This window comes from Cyclopterus lumpus, chromosome 15, assembly GCF_009769545.1.
Source record: "Cyclopterus lumpus isolate fCycLum1 chromosome 15, fCycLum1.pri, whole genome shotgun sequence".
NCBI lineage: Eukaryota > Metazoa > Chordata > Actinopteri > Perciformes > Cyclopteridae > Cyclopterus > Cyclopterus lumpus.
Genome location: NC_046980.1, coordinates 13,903,736 through 13,923,881, shown reverse-complemented (window position 1 = coordinate 13,923,881; position 20,146 = coordinate 13,903,736). Strand labels below are relative to the sequence as shown.

The window sequence follows — 20,146 nt, the reverse complement described above, 5'->3', positions numbered from 1 at the left end:
TGTTGGTAGGAACAGCACCGATCCTGCTTCAAGGGGATGTAAAGAATGCAGGAAATGCATCATGTTGACTTCCTGGTGCTTTAGAGCTTTGAGAGAGGAGGAAGTTCAGGAAGCAGGACTGGAGGAGGCTGAAACGAGGTGTGTCAAAGACAGTAACTGACAGTAACTCTCTTACAATACTAAGAACATGTTGTTTGATATTTAAAGTGCCACATATTTTTCTGCGAAGATCTAAAAAGAGATTTATATATGTCGGCTCTCGGCACCAAGCCCATTTGTTCCTAGTGAGGACGTAAAGCTAAAAAACAGGTCAAATTTGTATCATTTCATAAAAGAAATTTAAAAAAGGCTAAATTCCTTTCTAAAACAGATGGTCACTGTAGTATTTAGAATATTGTGCTTAAAAGGAATACCTAGTGAGGCTATTTATACCACAACGTGTATGTGGGATTGACTCAAAGATACACGATTAATAACAAGTACTAACATGTTCCCCAGACAAATGATCTACTTTTGTAAAAAAAAGAAATCTAAGGATCAAAACAAAGTAACTCAGATCAGAACATGTTGTCATGGAATACATTAACATTAATATGAGACCGTATGTCAAAGGAATACAAATCAAGCATTCAGATGTCACACATTTTGTTACTGATATTTAAAATGGTTCTTGGCTTGCTTACCATGCACACTTGCAGTCTTTACACCTACTGGTAGTCATTGTACCAGCTGGCCTGAGTGGAAATGTTTCCACTGTTATCACAATTGTTGTTCCAAAGATGTTTTGACCCATATTTGCATGTGTCAATGCCAGCATTGCACATTTTACAATGGAAATGTTTCTTTCTTCATAACAAGCTGGCACTGGAAATCGTGTGTTCCCACTGTGTGATTATCTTATTGAGTGACATACTTTCCTTCAGCATGCAATGGCAATTAGGCCCGATCTGCTTTTCCCACAAAATGTAGACGTGCAGCCCGGATGAATGCTGCGCTTTGTGTTACTATTGTTAACTGGTGAAATGTGAAACTTGCTTCAAGTTGATGTGAAGCGGTGTAAAGTTGCATTGAAGGGCCACCTGATTTTGTAGCCATCTAAATGAGCGTTCATAGTTGCACTTGAGGAGGAGACTGTGGTGGTGGACTGCGGATGCTCTGCTGGTCTTCGTGGTCTTGGGGCGGCGGTCCGCACTGCACAGAGCTTTCCCACCGGCAGACGCCCCAGAGACACGCTGTCAAACAACCGTGGAAGTTTCTCACACTGTAACCCAGTATTCCCAGGGAAAGGCCCTTGGGGGAGGCGTTTCCTCAACAACTACCACTTGGCTGCGCCGCTCCCGAGGAAATCGAGTTCCTGCATCTCCAGCTGAACAGGCCCCCCCCTCCTCTACTCTGCCTGGGACCTGTGCAGCCTGCTGGGGAGACAAGCAAATGCTCAATAGAGCCTCTCATGTATCAGTTACCTAAAATATCAAACAGCACGTAAGAGGGTGGTTGACTTGTTTGTTTGACTTTGGTGGTCACAAAGATTTTTCGGGCAAAACTCAGAGATGTAACAAAAGTGAGAAGAAGTGTAATTACCCCATAGGAGGTGAGGGTAGCTGGGTCATTTGTGGTCAGAAGGACAACTCTATGCTGCACAATAGTCAGACAATGAAAGGAACAAAGAATACATCTTGTACAGCTCCAGAGGTGAAAGAAAGTTCAGCAAAGACAGAGCTTTGGTGCTGCTGTGAAGATAACAAGGACACAGAAGGGGGGTACAGTTACTTTAGATTCTGAGGTTAAAAGTAGCCTTTTTTGCACAAAACCACTAACATACATTTATAATACATTATATTGTTGGGGCATTTGTGCCTTATTGTGTCACCATCACAGGCCGGATTGTCCAGAAACAATGCCAAGAACTAACAAACCCCGACTCCTGACAGGCTCTGAAAAGCCGACCCGCTGGGTAGGCTGAGTGTGAGGCAGAGGGAGCGGCTTTTGTCATGATAACTATGACTCTGACCTTTTGACATGCACATAGGATGGAGGGTGTACATGGAATAGAATGATTCACCAATGTGCTGATGAGGGAGCGAAGAGAATTTGAACAAATCCACAAAGTGAGATTTTGTTAAACTAACAATGAGACCAGTGTAATGCACGACACGCTCCATAACCGCACCCACAGGCTTCAGGGCTAATTTACATGAAAAGCGAGTAAAGGGAGAAAATAGCCACGTGATCAGTGACAAAAACAAACTCCCTTATTACTAACCCTGTCTGCTCCCACTCCTGGAAACTGCGACCCAGCACTGAAACGGCCTGATTGTCAGCAGACCGGTCTGTGAGTGCAGCAGCTCTTTGATACCAGGAATGGGGGGTTAAAGAGGAGGGGCGGGGAAGGGGCCACAAAAGCCTTCTGTTTCAGCCTGGGAGTGGGGTTACCTGCTCTGCTCTCTGCGGTGGGGTCCAATTTCACACATATCATGCACATGCATACGCATATGCATGCACATCCAAGTGCAAAACCACTTTTAAACACACACACGCACACACACACACACACAGCTGCTGCAGCAGTTTAAGGCGTGAGGAGAGTGCACGTGGTTCCTCGGGGGACAAATGAGTTTGTTTGTCAAGCATTCGGAGCACGACACCAGGACAAAAGCAGCCACACAACCCAAGTACAGGGTGACAGACGGTCATTGTTCTGAAGGAAATGACATAGACAAGCTGCTGGAAGATGTTTCCTGCTCCGTAGTTTTTATGTGAACTCGGTCTCCTTCTTGGTGGGAATACATTTAGCAGTCAGTGTCACAGCTGCAGCACCTCCCTGAAATACTGGGAAAGGACCAGTGAATTTAAATGGACCGGGGTACAAATGCTCTAAAATAACTGCGTAAATGAATCCACACACACACACTCTCTATGTGCAGGGAGGTGATTGAGATTGCTTCAAAGCTAAACGATCTACACAAGGCTGTGAAGCAACACGCTCTCTGTTCATCATTAATAATTCAGGTCCAAACTGTGTGTGGCTATACCCATAATCCCTTTCTCCAACCAGAGATACTATTTCTGATAAATGGCATGAAGTAATAAACTATTGCCAGTGAAAGACCAACATTAAGTTCTCATAGGAAGTAAAACACAGTAAATAATCTAATAAATAAATACCCAGAGTAAAGTGTCTTAGCAGCAATTCAACAGTTGGTAACAACTACATTCCACAAAGTCATAAACCAAATGTAATAAAAGGAGCATCTATGGGCCAACATGGGCAGTAGGTAAAATTGTCAATATTTGTTTGGACAATGATCTGACAAAGTGGTCGATGCAACAATGACTGTTAAGCCGTTTGAGAACTGCATACTATATACCACTACAATTAGCATTGTAAATATCAACGTTTGGAACAGTTAGTTCTTAATTGTAAAATTCTTCCCAGGACGTTAACCAAACGTCCTCTTGAGTGGCTGCAGGCCTGATAAGTGACGGTGGCAGGGTCCAGAGAGTATTCAGAGGCATATTTAGCAAACACCAAGTGTACAGATCTAATACAATAATTGCTCAAATCAATCAAATTAAATATGCTATTGCATTTGCATTGTGCCTTTTGGGGGTTTATCAATACATGTCCACATATTCTATCACAGCAAGAAAAGCACAGGAGTAAGTCACAACATCACTACAGGAAAGAGAAGACACGCTGTAGTGTTAAAATGGACCACTTTACTCTTGCACAACACATCCAGAGCACATTTTCAATATCAAAAATAAAATTGCCTTCTTTGGAGCACATTTCATCGTAATCGTGCCTCTTTTCTAGAACCACCCAAACCAGCGCACACAAGTTCAGAGGTGGACTTCAAAATGTTCATGTTGTTACAGCAAACATCCCTTCAGCAGAACACACACTCGTTAGTTAAGTTAATCTTTTGGTTCGTGTGTAGTTTCCTTCTGCAGGCAACAAGACGGCTGGATGCTCGTTACAGTAAAACATGAAACAGTGTCGCAGTCGGTGGATACAGTCGGGAATGGCCGACAGCAAGAAGGTCCAAGAGAAGCAGGAACCATGCATAGCCATGTGAGAGAAAACCCAGCAGAAACCAGTTAAATCAGCCAAATAGAAGAACTACAGAGTGAATGTCTCTATTGAACAGCAGATGTTACCCTTTTACATCCAAAATTAGTGCCTTTTAAATATATATTTTCAATTAATTCTCTTGCACATAATTAGCCTTATTATTGCTCATTAGAAAAACAAACATTTATGAAAAGTACAACTCAAACTGGCATTTAAATCTATAACGAAGCATTTTATTGGCCATAATAATGCTAAAGCAATGTCAAAAGAATATTAGCAACTGAACTTATTTACTATAATTTGAAAATAAGCATTTCAAAGTTTTGCTGTGGTTCAAACTATTCTAGATAAGAAAGGTAACTTCTCCGAAACAAATCTATTGTACACAGAAACAGTTCAAATTAACACTAGTTCATTAATTAATTTATACATGTACTTAAACAATAAGTCCAAATAAAACACTGCCAAATTATGCTTGTTTAGTGAATATTTACAATTTTTAAGATAATCAGTATTACAGCTTCATCCATTTTAAATGTCAATCATTCATTGGCGCCGTTGGTTTGAGCCGTCTCGATGGGATCGCCCGTAACTTCATCGCCAGCCTCGTCGACTTCTGGATCCTGAGAAAGAAAAGCAATCAGTGAGGACGTCTCCTTGTTCCACCTTCTAAAAGGTCATGTATCCAGGTGAATACCTGGATATTAAATGTTCATCTGCAAGTTTTTGTAGTGGTCCCAGTAATATTTGTTCTTAAAGTCTTCTGAAGTTGCATATCACAAGACAATAATTTATGTTTGAGACCAAGAATATGACCACAAATACGATTTGATTCAACTGGAAAAATATTATTAACACAAAAGGAAGATCTCCTCCAGTTGTTTAAGCATTTAAAATGAATTACAAACTTACAAACTTGAACTACTTTATTTCCCTACATTTCACTGGTGTAAAAGGACACGCATTGGCATTGTAGTCGCAAAGAAGTTACCAGCGGCAACACTGAAGTAATTTCATCACTCGTAGTCAGTGACAGACTTAGAGTGCCGACTCTTCTTCCTCTGGCGTCTTTCCCGTCACTACGGTGATTACCAGACAGCGCAATGCCACTAACATTACAAATGACAGAAATCCACCAAGTGCAGTGTTTGTCATGTGTCTGTTGGTAATAGTCCATTCTCTTCTGGTTTATAATTTAATATAAATTTCTTGAAGACCAGTTATTGTTCCTTGCTAGAATGATGTTGGGTTGAGGAAGACAGCTGCCACAAACTACACCGCTTGCGGCAACATTGTAAATCAGAGCCCTCTGGTGGACAATCTGTGCCATTACAACAGTTTAATGACAAACATCACCAATATCTAAGATCTCAATCATCTCTTATGCGCAATAGCAAATTTCATAAACTAGGCATTGATGAAAGCGCCAATTTTACAGCGTAAAATTGATCGGCCCTCGTGCTCACTATGGTCATTAAGAATTCAAAGGCCAAATACGTTTAAAAATACATCAGTGATGCAGCCCGAGAGAGAACACGCTCCTCTTCCTTCATCACAATCATAATTTCATATCTAGCCGCTGTTTTACAATCAGTATGTGTACAGATTGTAAAACCCTCCGAGGCAAACTTGTGATTTACAAAATTAATTTAATTGAAGTCTCTCTTGCACATAAACATCATGCTAGCACAAAGCCCTTTCTGTGAATATCTAAATAAAGCCAAACAGAGCTTGAACTTAAAGTCACAAACAGTATGAGTCAAGACGAGTTTTCACTTATTTAAATGTTGCACCTTTTTCAGCACCGCCAGCAGCTCTTTGACGGTGGACGTCAAGGTGTTGGACGTCTTGCTTATCTGGTCGAGGTAGATGTTCTTCTGCTCGTCGGTGGCCTTGAGAGTCTGCTCTGTGTTGCTCAGTGTGCTTTTCACCTCCTCCAGCTCCTTGGACAAGGCTTTGTTGGCTTGCTCCACCTGAACTTTAACCTTCGAATCTTCATCTGATTGAGACACAACAGTTAGATGGAGGATTGGAATGACGACGGGTCAACGATCAGGCACAGTGGTCCTCGAGAGGCAACTTTAGGTCAAATCATACTTTATTACTTCTCAAACTTAATTAAATAGCAGTTCAGAAAACAAGCGTCTACCTGTCATCTGTTGAAATCTTTGAAAAATATACATTGAAAGTGAACATATGTTTTTCAAGCTGAATAACAGTCTTAGCAACCAATAAGAATCCCCTTTTTCCCTTAATACAGCCAATCAACATGCGTTGACCATTTCTTTGTTAAGTTAGCTAACTAGCTCGCCAAATTATGCACGGCCATTAACATCTCTTTCACTTTGTCCACCAGTCTGAGGACTTATATAGGATTTAGGCATCTCACATTTACACATTAACCGGCTGGTAACCCGATGGCCACAAACAAGCCAACTAGGTTTACAAATCAAACCGGTTTAAGCTTGTATTTTGTATGTGGCAGTTGTGAATAATGTGGCAGTTGTGAATAATGTGCCAGTCCACATTTCAGAAATCCCAGAAGGAAGAATACTGAATTAAGTGAGACTGGGCTTCTTTGTAGCAAAGCTCAAATTGAGCCAGATCATTGTCCAAAGGGACTTCTGACACAGAGTGTAGCCTGCAACTCAAGTGAATATGAAACATTTCCAAATACTGCATAATACAATTCAAAATCTTACCCATTTTGGCATCCTGCACCATGAGCTTCTGTTCTATTTCCTCTCTTGCGTTCTCACTCTTCTCCAGTTTCTGCATCATGCTGCCAATGTCGACCATGGCTCCATTATACACAATCAGATTTCCGGACTCACTGGCCTCAGACTGCACACAAGCTTTAGAAGCAGGAAGTAGTCCTCGGTTACCTGACAAGAGATGGAGAACATTATTTTACTCTGCAGCAGCCCATTGCTTTATGGTAGCTGTAGCTTAATTTGATGGCACGTTCAATGTCATTATAGATGTAAAGATTCTGCACAATTCATGGTAATAAATCAGTGATAATAACACTCACCTATGAGGTTTTCAATCTGAGCTTCATTAAAGAAAGGAATAGGTTCATCTTTGCCTCTGTCTGTCAGTTTACGGTAAGAACAGGACTCTCTGATGACCGGCTTGTTCAACAGCTTCTTTATCTGCAAACAGATGCGACACGAAGAGTAGAGACTAAGTATCAAGGAGGCACAGATCCAGAAACAAACTGTAACAACAATTAGGTCTGTGTGTGATCACCTGAGCACGAGAAAGGTGCAGTCCCAGTGTGTACAAGATCTCCTCCAGGTCTCTCTCCAGCAAATAGCCACAGTGGCTCTGATCAAAGTAGACAAATGCCATCAGCAGCTCCCTGTTGTGTGTGACCATCTGCTTCTTCTCCTGGTGTAACAACAACAACGACCACATTTATACCTACAAGCACAATTATGCACATTATGTCTTCATAATATGCCTAAATCAAATATACTTAACCGTTTAAACATTAACCGGAATTAAGATTTTTTTAAAGATCAATGCCATCAGTTAAACAGTGAAAAGAAAGCACAGCAAAACTCACAGCAAACTCAAGTAAATGCAGCCCACTTCAAATGAGCCCGAGAGCATAGACTGTATATGAAAAGTGGACGTAGGGATTTCACCCATTGATTTGTGGTAATGAAGCATTGAGTTAAACACTTGTGAATTGAAATGACCATAATTGGACTGTGGAGGAGTGACCTAGAGACGCTGTATACGGCTCCGGTAGGGTAGCGAGCTCTCAATCACAAGGTAGCCCGCCCTAAAGCCTACTCCTCTTTATGGTCTGGTGGACTCTAAATGGACCATAATTTACTAAAAGAACATCATGCCGTATTGAAGAAGACTTGAAACTATTGATTGAGAACATACTCGTTTAAAATGGAAATGTGGGGTACATTTTATCATAGAATTCTCTACAGTCAAACTTCTTTTTGCAACCAGTCGTCGCCCCCTAATGGCCAGTAGAGAGAATGCAAGTTTAAGACACTTCAGCATTGCTTCATTTTTCAGAACCAGAAGTTGCTGCCTGACACAGAGTTGTTGTTATCTTCGGCACTAACCCTCTTTATTGAAACACAATAACTAGCATTTATTCACAGACAATTAAACTCTACACACACTGTACTGCTACGTTCACAGCTATAACCTTACTGCTAACTACTCCATACGCAGCTTGTTAGCAACAACAGCACCCCTGCATGCAAGGCACCAATTTTAAACGGTTAATCATCGGTTAACAAGGGTCAGCCATCAGTCAAAACTAATTAAAATTAGCATCCCTATACAACAATGAACAACCGACCAACCTTGTCTTTAGAGGACCTCTCTTTTGACGACTTGCGGTCATCCTTGCGGTCTTTCCTGTCTCTGTCATTGGAATCGTCATCATCCTTGTCTAAGGAATATCAATATCGAGTTGGAAAGTGGTCGAACAAGTAGCAACACATCTTGAAATGTATTATTACGTTGTGCATTTAATAAGTGTGGCTGTAAATACAAGAAGCATTTCAATATCGAACAAAAGAAAGCAATGTTTTTCTCCACTTAAGGCCTCAGAAAATGTGGAAGCGTTATCCATCACAGGTTCAGCGTGGTGCATGATTTCTCATCATTGGCCAAATCATAGTGTGGGAAATAAAAAGAAATTATCAATCGAGTTGTGTTTAAAGGAAATCTGCAGTACCATCATCATCGTCCTCCTCTGCATCTTCAGCCTCCATGGGGTCATATTCTTCAGCATTGGCCGTGCTGCCATCGTCTTCGTTCTCCTCTTCATCTTTAGACGGCTCCTTTTTCACAGCTTTGTCATCGCACTGAAAACACAAGTCATACATCTGCATGAAAACTTGCATCATTTGTCGGGCAAATTACACACCGAGAAGACCAGATAGGTTTAAGAGGCTTGCCTTCTTCTTTTCCTCCTCATCCTCTTTAGTCTTCTTTACTGCTGGTTCTTCATTTTCCTCTTCTTTTTCCTTCTTTACTTCGCGCTTCTCCATCTCCTTCTTGCCTTTCTTCTCCTTTTCCTTCTTATCATCTTTGTTAGGAAAAGCAGCCAGGACTTTATATATGCGGTAGCCAAAATCTCTCTGTAGCATCTCGTTAAACAGCTCAGCGAATAAGGAAATCTGGACAGAAAAAGATGGCAGTTTAATAAAAAAAGTCATCATTATCTATTGTATATGCAAACTGTAGACTCCTTTCATCTTCTCGAACACCTCACAAAACTGTGACCAGTAATTCTCACCTCAAAAGAGTGCTCCTTGTTGTCTTCCAGTCTGTAGTCCAACAGCACACTCAGCGACATGACACTGCAATCAAATTTGCCATTCTTGGCTGCCCAGTTTGGGTGCACGATGATGGTTGGCTCATCAGGGAGGATGTAGCGCCTTTCTCTCCGCTGGCGCTCAAGCTCCTCCTGCCTCTTCTTTTCCTCCTCCTAACAGAGAAGAACACTTCAAACTTATTCAAGATTAACCTTATTAGGTTTTATAATATTGAAAAGACTGACATAAAATGATTGTCTCTCAATTTAAAATTGCACAGCAGTTTGGAGACATCCATGGCTGTGGTCCCACAATAACAAACATACAAGTTATCTAATAAAATCCTCTGTACCTCTCTGTCTTCCTCAGTGCGAGATGGTTGCTCTTCCTCAGCAACCTTTATCTCTGGTTTCTCCGGCTCCTTGGATTCCTCTACCTGCTCCTCCACCTTCTGCTGCTTGGTAAGACGGGCGATCAGCTGCGACTTTAACCCTTTAGAGCTCAGAGAGCGACAATCAAGCTCTTTGCGCAGATCATTAACCTAAAAAGGTAGAAATCAAGGACATTGGATATACTCATTTAACCTTGGGAGGAAAAGTAATCTGAACATTTCTCCATTCACAATATATAAGAATGAACATTTGTAATGTCCAGATACATTCAATTCCATGTCTGCTTTTCCTATCTCTATCAGTGTCGAGGCTTTCTACTTGAATCTTACCTTCATTGATTTCGGGTCAAGTTTAGCCCAGTGAGTGGGAACACTGACATCCTTTGATTCATCGTCATCCTTCTCTTCTTCCTCCTTGATGGGGAATCATAAAGATAGAGACAGGCAGAGAGACAGAAAGAGGTGGGATAGCAGACAGTCAGTACACTGCTTGTGGCCTGAGTGAGCTTTAAAGTTGATCCGTGCAAGAAGCAAGGTCACATCTGTCTTTCATTGTCTCGTCCTAGTGGGCTCTCGACTGTGTTTAAGTTCACTGCTACTGAAGCGTACACAGGGAAGCTCTCTAGCTCTTATAAAAACCAACAGAAATGCCCACCAGCAGCCAATCAATCAATCTGTGGAACACAAAAAAAGGTAAAAAATCAATGAGAGGTGTGTCCAAAAGATGTGGAGGTACATCAGGTGAACTGAAGCTGGTCTCAAAACGGCGTGAGGATAGGGTGGCCCTACCATGGTCTATGACTGGGGTATTGGTCATTTATAGGTTTTATACACCTACGTCAGATAGGAGCCATCTGTCCAACCAACTGCCCTGGAAAAACCAAAGTCTACATATAGTCCAAATGAGAATGTAAAATCCAACAAGAACAGACAGAACAGGACTTTAGGGAGGTTTTCTTTTTGAAGTCAGACAATATCAATTTGATGTAGAAAATCATATACAAATACACATTTCTACAACGCACACATTATTTAAACACAACTGACTCCACAGATTCCAGCGTAAAGAAACATTTTAGATACCAGCGTCAGAAAATTACAACTGGCTCAAATTTAAGTAACTATTTTAAGATTGTTAAACCAATTTTCTAAGCACCCACATTCAAAGCAGGTTAAGAAAGTATTGTTTTAAATAATGCACAAGAAAATACAAGGTTTAGCGTTAAGGATTATACCCAGATTAGCAAACCAATATGAGGTGTTTGAGAAACTGGAAGCTGTTTTATCAGTTGTGATCGGGGCCTACACAACACGACCTAGTCTCACTGCTTCCACTGTATGTGTCTGCTGGATGTGAGGGAAGGTGGATGTGCTGATGGAGGAATGGAGGAGTTGGAGCAGAGGAGAAGGGACAGGTGGAGGAGTAAACGGAAGACGCCTAGGTGAGGTTTGGTGGAACAATAATCTGCCTGTGTGTCTGCGTGAGTGGTGAGGTGTGCATTGTGTCTGACGTGTATCTGGGGTTTGTTTTTTTGTAATTCCTGTGCCTTCCTGTGAGAAGCGGAAATGAGAAGAGAGGGATTAGCGGTTCAGTGCCTGTTCTCCATCCGCCTCCTTTCGCTCGGCCGACAGCTTCTCAGCCAGCTGCTCCCGAAGTCGCCGTGACAGCACCTCCCACTCTGAGCGGGTAGGAAGACAATGCCAAACATCCGGAAGAAACAAAACCACTGTCTCCACATGAGCAGGGACTGTCCGCCCCTTGTGAGTCTCCTCCGGCCGATGATAGCGAATCTCTGCAAAACGATACCTGTCGCAAAGGAAGAAGGTGCATTGGAAAGAAACATTTTGGTCAGGGCACAGTATAAAAGGCAAGCCTTGCTAAGGCGAGCCTTCTACAGCTACTCCCTATCATGAGCTCACTGAATGATTGTACATATCATTACAGTGACCCGTCTCCCATACAACAAAGTATAGACAAATGGACCCAGTCTGCTGCTCTCCAACTGTTGTCACAGGTTACGGCAGCCATTTTGAGAAGGTTGACAGACAATCACATGAAATAAATCACATCCCCATAACAGCTTCAGCCAATTATGGATGAGTGTTTTGCATTTAACCTTGGATACACGTAACGCACTACAATAGGGTTGTTCAAAGAGAGACAGAATCAACAGGACAGTGAAAGCCAGTTAAATATGTAAGATATTTAACAGGAAGAATAGAAAAATATATATATATAAAACAACGTAATGGTAGTGTCTTCTGGTCCAGGCTACTGCTTCCAGCCACAGTCCATGCGTTTGGTTTTGCATTACAATGAAATATGCATATACTGTATATGTATAAAGAGTGTGACAGAAAGAGAGAGCCAAGACGACAACAACACACAAAAAGCCAAAAATAACACTGCACAACACAATAAATAATGGTAAATAATAGGCAGCAAATTAACAATACATTCATCATTAATATTAAAAAGGAAACACACAAATATCACATCATCAACATGTCCAGGAGGAGATTTTGTATAGAAGTAGTCAAATTATGCAGCATATTATAGTTTTTAGTACCAGTTATTGGGTTTAAACGGAAACACAAGCAATGAGAAAAACAAATATCGATTAGGATAACAGCTCTTACCACTGAGTGCACAGACTTAGATCTATGCCTGTGAGTGCCTTGCAACAGCGTATGGCTGTCTTTATAAGGACCGAGGGATCCTTCTCTGGGTCGGCTCCATCCAGAGAGGGAGACCAGTGGCCACCAATGGCCATGGCCTCATCTTTACCTCTCATTCCCACCAAAAACTAAAGCAGAAAGACAGACAGGTACAAAGGAGAGCCACAGAGTAGAATGTGTTAGATGGAAATAGGGAATGACAGCGTTGATGAGGGGAGTGGAGGTTGGAAAGAGCAAAAAAGAGGGTAGACAGAGAGAAAGACAAAAAGGTCAGCAGCATGTTCAAATAATCATACCTCTGAGGATCCACAGCCAACAGATAAAAACACACATTGAAGCCAACGTCAGTTCAGCAATGGAAGTCAGCTCATGTGCATGGCACAAGCATGGACAATCTGTGACGTACCTTGATGAGTCTAGCAGGATGTTGGAAGGAGTCTTTGACTTCCTGCGAGTCCTCTGCCAGAGCACAGGACTTGTGATAGAGCTCCTCGATACTGGGGTTAGCCAGTAGCATCACCTGCATTATAAAAGAGACCACATTACAGTTATTATCCTTTGAACAGTAATACAATCGACCCTTATTTTGATTCCAACAGACATGCAGTGTCTGTTACGATTTCCACTGTATCGTAACTGCACAAGGCCATTGCTCAAGCAAACCTTTTTCCAACAGATGCCACAATTGAACTGACAAAACACAATTCTTCATTAAAAAAAGTGAAACTTTTGTGGATCTTATTTTTGCAAGAGAGCACTGGAACAAGACAGGCAACTGCTCAGCAAGGTCGCCACCTTAACTCTTCCCTGCTGTTGTTACCTCACAGCATGAAATCAGAGCTAATTGCATTTATTATTGACCGACTTCTTTATTTAAGAAATGTGAGGTTTGTTTTGGTAGTAATTACAGGTATGTATTTGTCATTGGCAGTCATACCTTAGCACTGTAGGTGTGGTTGGCATCAGGAGGGTCGAGCACAGCTGTATTCTTGACTAGAGGATCCACCTCTTTGTGCAAGATGTGGAAGTTGCAGGCGTTACTCAACTGGAAAGGTCTTGTTAGAGGGAAGGCATCCACCCAGGTGAAGACAGCATTAAAGAAGTCGCTAGGAATGTAGAGGCTCTGATAGCGCCTTCTCAGCTCCATCATGTCACAGTTGGAACTGGAGAACCCACAGAGGACAGTTAAGACCTCCACAACACAAACTAGGACACTGTTGACTACCACGGTGGGGGTCGCTATCCCCAAGCAGGTTGCGAGATAATTTCAGAAGGTCCCAAGACATAATAAAAACAAACATATTCTAGACTTTTTTTCCACATTAGATTGCCTGTACCAGTTATATAACTTGCCTCAGAATAGATTGTATTTAGTTTTTGTGAAGATCAAAAATGTGCCTGCTCATGAAATCTGGGATTTACAGCAAGATAGGGGGAGGGAAAAGTCCACAGATAATGGAGCACATTGGATAATGCTAGGTGCTAGCTTTCAAACAAAACAAAATATGGGCTCTTGCGAACACCAATCTGATTATTGTTGGGTTGGGACTCAAAAAGGTTGATACGCACTCTGGACTATCACTGACACGTTGACATACAGTAATCCAGTTCAGAGAAAACCTGACAACATGAAACACAAAAAAAAATTTACTCACCCATCTAAGCTGAACTTGGAAAACTGAACGGTGTAGCGAGGAACGGCCCTGCGAGGCCGCCGAGGTGAGCGGTCACGTCTGGGAGAGCGGTCTCTGGAACGTTTGCGCGTGGGCGAGCGCTCTCTTGACCGCCTGCGCTCACGATCTCGATCTCGACTGAAGAATTGATGAGTAAACACACTGAGATGAATAACTTATGCTGAAGGCTTATTTTAGAATATTTGATTATCTGTAGTGATATCTATCAGCATCTCACTTGCGTTCCTCTTTAGTCCTGAGGATGAGCTCAGGGCCTCTGTCATTGCGACCGGGGAAACGAGGTGGAGGCTCGATTCGTCGGACAGGCTGCGGCTGTGGCATAAGTCTCACTGGGGGCTGAAGCAGACCCCCTGGAAACACATCTAGATACCAGGGAAATAATGCTTGTTGAACACCATACCACAAAGATAGCTTTGATTTGGTCAATGTTGTGCCAAAACAGCTGCAAAGATACTGGTGGTACATCACTTGTCTGACTGCTTCATATCGAATACTAGATCAATTCAATCTCCCTGAGAAGTAGTTCACCTTTTGGTGGAGGCTGTGGTAGCAGAGGCTGAGGAGGGTTTTGGAGGAGAGGGGCTAGAGAGGCAGCAGACATTTGGGCCTGCAGGAGGGAAGGAGGCGGAGCCTGGGTTGGAATATTGAATGTGGTTGGGGGAGGTAGCGACTGCATCATTGGGGGTGCCTTCATCATGTTAGGAGGTGGCTGGCTCTAGAAAAGGGAGACAAGAAAAAAAAGGAAGTGTGCATAAATTCAAAAATGGCAATGATTGTTCAACATGTACGGTACAAAATCTTCACTCGCCGCTTGAAAGAAAAAAGCTTGGAAATGGTCTGAACATCTACTTGAATGAAAAACAATTGTAGAAATATTCTTAATCTCTTAGAAGGTGCCCAGATAAACTAACCAAACAATACCAGATAGGCATATTCTGAGGATATTTCCTGCATGAAGTGAGCAGGAAAGTTTAGCATCTTGCTGAAATCAAAATCAGGCACATTGGCTGAATAGAAGTGGCAGAACCAAAAGGCCACATTGCCCCTGCATTCAGAAATATCAACTCAACTACAAATACCATTATGACAATTACATATTTCTCACTGCTTGGTAAGGTTTGGATTTGAGTGGTACTACCAAATTTCTATCCAAAGATTGCTGTAATCCAACACAACCTCATTTTATATATATATATATATATATATATATATATATATATATATATATATATATATATATATATATATATATATATATATATATTTCTGTCATCCAGATTGTCCCCTGTAGAGAGATATACAGATTTAATTACCAAGAAGTGTATAAGTGTAAAAGGGCCGTAGTCTACCACACACAGACTATAAGAAAATGCATAATGAAGCTGTAGTATTGAAGCAGTGTCTCTGTGAGGTGAATTAATGTTCCTTGGAATAAAGAAATTCTTATTAAACCACTACAAAATTGTGGTTCTATCCATTTGGCAAGGACAGCAAACTAAAAGAAGAAGCAAAAACTGCAGTTAAGAATAGATGCAGCTATGGTTATAGTTTAACATGAACAGGTAGCAAGAAAGTCAGGAAACAAAGAAAAAAAGCCAAACAAAGAAACTGAGTAGGGAGAAGGATCAACAAAGTGTGAGATTCAGGTCTGGGGTGTTACATTTTGTCTGTGGTCCAAAGTTGAGTGCATGTCTGAGTAGCGCAGTTGCATTCCTGGGTCAGTGTAAAGGCTGCCGAGCTGTGGAGGAGCTTGAGGTAAAGGCTGAGGCTGCTGCTGATGCTAGGAGGGATTGAGAACACAGCAGTCAGTTAAAGACAGAGAGGTACAGATACAAATTCTGAGAAAAACACATGTCAGACTATGCCAGATGATAGGTTTAGGACTTAAAGTAAACCTGTGGATCTCACTTCTGGAAATAATTCAAACAGATATGTTGGCATTTTCAGCATGTTGCCTTTGTCACAGAGATAAGTCAGCTAGAGTTCCAATATTTAGTTAGGTGAATAAAGCCAAAGGCTGAAACTAACTGAAGCAAACATACAAATAAAGTTCAGAGCAAACACAAGAAGTTAAGAAAATTAAGGATTAGACTGGGGGCAATTTTTTTTTAACCTTCGTTCACATTTTGTGACTCTTTCAAATGTGAAAAACTATCCCTGTAAATATAATTACACAGTAAGTATGAATTAAATACTCAAACAAAGTGTGTGTCTATTTATTTTTGAGAAGACAGGGCAATTTTGAAGCCATGAATAAATGCAGTGAAAATATTAATATTGCGCTGATTGTCTTTATTATAATAATAATAATACCAAATATCTAAACGGGAATAACATTTCAAGCCGAAAACCCCAAGTTTGTATAAATGAACCCAACAATGTTATTCTCTCCTTCTTGGGTGCAACCTCTGAGTATGCTCACCGACTGGTTTGCTAGCTGAGGTAACGTCTGGATGCGCTGAGCGTTCCACTTGAAGGGCATGTTCGGGTTGTAAACAGCTTCCACTAGGACCCTGTCCCCCACCTGAGGAGTCTTCCCCTTTACAGCACTGAAGAGACACAAAAAAAACATTCAGACATCTCTATATACCAAGTCACTTAAAAAAAAAAAGACATGTGTATCTTTTGGAATTGCCTGCCAAATAAAGGGCATTGACAAAGGTAGTGTAAAACTGGCAGAAGAAAAATGCAGTGTCAAAGCAATGCATACAATAAAGAAAAGTATTTACCATATAATTCAACCAACACACTCACATGCACAAGACATATAGTTTGAAAGACACTCTTATTTTACCTAAGCTGAAAGAAGACATCTTCATCGACAAAGCCAAATGTGTCATGTAGCTTATTGACGACACCAGTGAAAACTCGCTGCTTCTGTGGCTGTGTCTGCTGTTGATGACTTGAACGTGGTGTTGGGTAGGACACGGTAATCTGGGCTGTCTGCTGGGCGTTGGACATGCTTAGGCTGGGGGGCAAGGCGACGGGGGGCTGCAGTAAAAGAAAGGATCCAAAAAAACTGCTACTGTGAATACACTTTGGTTGAATGTGAAGCAGTAAATACCATGGCCACCCAAACTCTGCAAGAATGCAAAGGGAGACATTTTGATAGGAAATCAAAACTTGATTTTTTCTTAAATAAATAAAATAAACACAAAATAATATTGAAAACTGCTGAATAACCATCAGGAATCAAAAGGTAAAAAACACATTAATCTGGTCTGCTGTGGAAATGTTCAAAACTTAAATAGATTGTAAACTAATCTAGGCCTGTATGTCTTTGAGCATTTTCTTCTTCTACACCTTCCTTATTGCTCAATGCATGCTGGGATGGACTCCATTATCATGATATGCATGTATAAATGGATATACACAGAGAAATGTATGAGATATATATATATATATGGCAAATGTGTTTTTGCACATTACCTGAGGAATTAGTGCCTGTTGAGGCTGGGGAAGCTGTAAAGAAAAAGAAAATGCCAAGCGTGAACATTTTGTTAACTTGATATTACAGATTTAAACTTCAGAACTTTTATAATGTCATTGAAACTGCATCTATCTTCCATGTTTATGTCACTATATGTATTTTATTTGTTGTCACATCACAACAAATAAATATTAGAAACTAAAAAGTCCATTTAATCCCAATTTAGTGTGCAAAGGGATTTTACCCGCAGAGAGATCAAAGCTTGAGGCATTTTAAATGTACTGCTCTATGACATAACCTGCGAATATTTGACCAGTGTGTAGGATTTAGTAGCATCTAGTGGTGAGGTTTTAAATTGCAACCAAATGAATACCCCTTCCCTCATACCTCCTTTTTCAACTACTACTAAAAAAAATTCCCATGTCATTTATGTTGTCTAGTCTAAATCAACCAATATATTGTCCAAGGTAAGTATGAGCAGAGGACTTTCCAAAATTAGGTTAGAGACAAAGCAAAATCAGGCTATGTTTTACCTGATGAGGTACATTGTACAGTTGTTGTTGTTGAGGGGGTTGCTGCTGCTGTTGTTGCTGCTGCTGTTGTTGTTGATGTTGATGTTGATGTTGATGCTGCTGCTGATGTTGTTGTTGTTGTTGCTGATACTGCTGGAGGGCTGTATTGAGCTGAGACTAGAGACGTTACAAAGAACATAGGAGAGATTATGGCCTATTCCAGTGAAGAACAGCTTTAGATATGATCACAGCAAGAAGCATAGAATTCAGAGTGTGGTTAGGACTCCCTCGCTGTGACTGACCTGCTGCAGTGCTGCTGCGGCAGCTGCTGCAGCCTGCTGCTGCAAAGCAGCAGTTTGCTGAGACAGCTGATAGTTTGCAGCAGATTGGTTGCTGAGAGAGGCTGCAGTCATGGCTGACTGTTGAGAGTAAACAGATGGGGATGCTCCCAGAAGAGATGGCTGCTGCACACCGAGAGCTGCAATTAGGTAAAACAAAGCCCAAAATTCAGAGGGGTGTGGAAAAATCCAAATGAATGGGCAACATTGGTGTAGAATCAAATGGGGCAGATGATGTCATGACAAAAGTAAAAGACAGTATAACTCCATATAATCAGAGTACATTCAATATGTGTGTGACCATGATGAAACAGCACCAGACCCTCTGGTTTGCTACACTCACAATGCAGGCTATTGAGGTCAAGGGACGGTCCCGAGTGACCCGGCTGGGACACCGCTGGGTTAGTAAATTGAGTCGCCCATGGCGGGTTCTTCTGTCCCCCGAATTGGGCCATGACTCATTCACGTTCAAGGCAGTCTCTCTTCACCAGGCCAATAATTGTCACTAGAAACATAACGAAAGAATAAAATAACATTAAATGAGGTATATGAGTAGGAAGACAAATAGATAACACGGGTAAAGGAATTTTGATAGTTTATGTGCGCCCAAATGAACACACAAACGGTGAAATACATTTGAGGTACCAAAGATAATAGAAGGTGTTGTACTGTAACTGTATCCCCATATGTCAGTGCAACATTATAAGTATATGAATCTCAAGCAGAAAATTTGGATTGCCCATAACCTGACAGTGTTTACTTTGCAATGCAGTAACTTAAGTTAGACAGAGACTTGTGCATTAGTAGTCAAAGTAGCCAGCAAAGCAACAATGAGCACTAAAACGTGTTCAATGTGGCATCATAGCTTGATGACAAGCAGAGACGATTGGACAAAGACATAACATGTTCCGTTATATATGAAAGACACCACTATTGAGTTGTTAACGACAGTTTAACAATATGTTAACGCAATAAGCCTGAAATAATCAATTGTAAAGGAACGATGCGACGTTAAGTCGGTCCTTCGAGAGGACACATTAACGTACATCTTTGAAACACACGTACTGTCAAAACATGCTGACGTTAACCTTGAATGCTCCGTAGATTAGTAGCTAGCTGCTTACAAAGACAGGCTCAACGGCCGTTAGCCACTTGCGTTATCTGACAGTGGGCTCGCGCAGGCAGCTTACAAGCTAACACATATATCTACCCTGATATTGCCGTTACTGTTACCAATTCGTGTTAACTACATATTTGTTTTTTATCTCAGGTAACACGTATTTCTCATGGATCTGTCCACATTGTGACATTGAAGCGCAGACGGCTACTGTAAGACATAGGACGCTCGTAGCGTTACATAGCTAGCTAGCTAGCGAACGCTTAGCATTTGGACGTCGTTAGCTTTGTTGAGATTAGCCTCGTGCTGGATTTGTTATCGAAAGCGAGGCCCAAAGCAACGCCCGCTGTCTGTCCGATGGCGCTAAATGTCCAGTGTTTTAAAACAGTAAAAACACACAGCAAATACGGTGAACTCTATTGTTAATTGCACTTTGAATGTTAACAATAACTAGCGTAATAAAGGCTTTTATTAAAACATTGTCAACAGAGCTCGCTTACCGCTGTCCTGCGCCGGCCAATATAGACATGAACTGCGCATGCGCAGGCGGAGAGGCGCCTGTTTTCGGCAGCCGAGATTTATTGAAGTGGTGAATTTGTATTTTCAAAAA

General features: G+C 41.4%; 1 protein-coding gene across 2 annotated transcripts; it reads right to left on the bottom strand.

Moving 5' to 3' along the window:
- Positions 1–3,700: 3,700 nt before the first annotated feature.
- ccar1 (cell division cycle and apoptosis regulator 1) lies at positions 3,701–20,110 on the bottom strand. Of its 2 annotated transcripts, none has more exons than XM_034551822.1 (26): positions 20,037–20,110; positions 18,763–18,924; positions 18,384–18,559; positions 18,103–18,258; positions 17,569–17,601; positions 16,934–17,130; positions 16,562–16,688; positions 15,800–15,919; positions 14,668–14,854; positions 14,357–14,501; positions 14,101–14,280; positions 13,383–13,608; positions 12,852–12,965; positions 12,407–12,573; positions 11,363–11,573; positions 10,097–10,180; positions 9,728–9,916; positions 9,357–9,548; positions 9,016–9,237; positions 8,793–8,922; positions 8,416–8,504; positions 7,328–7,468; positions 7,110–7,230; positions 6,778–6,960; positions 5,869–6,074; positions 3,701–4,698 (listed from the first exon to the last, which is right to left on the bottom strand). In XM_034551822.1, exons 2-26 carry the CDS (start codon positions 18,872–18,874, stop codon positions 4,618–4,620), a joined length of 3,789 nt encoding a protein of 1,262 aa, XP_034407713.1. In that variant the 5' UTR covers positions 18,875–18,924; positions 20,037–20,110; the 3' UTR covers positions 3,701–4,617. The 2 variants fall into 2 exon arrangements, with proteins under 2 accessions (XP_034407713.1, XP_034407714.1); XM_034551823.1 differs by having other exon boundaries at positions 14,101–14,256.
- Between the last annotated feature and the right edge of the window lie 36 nt (positions 20,111–20,146).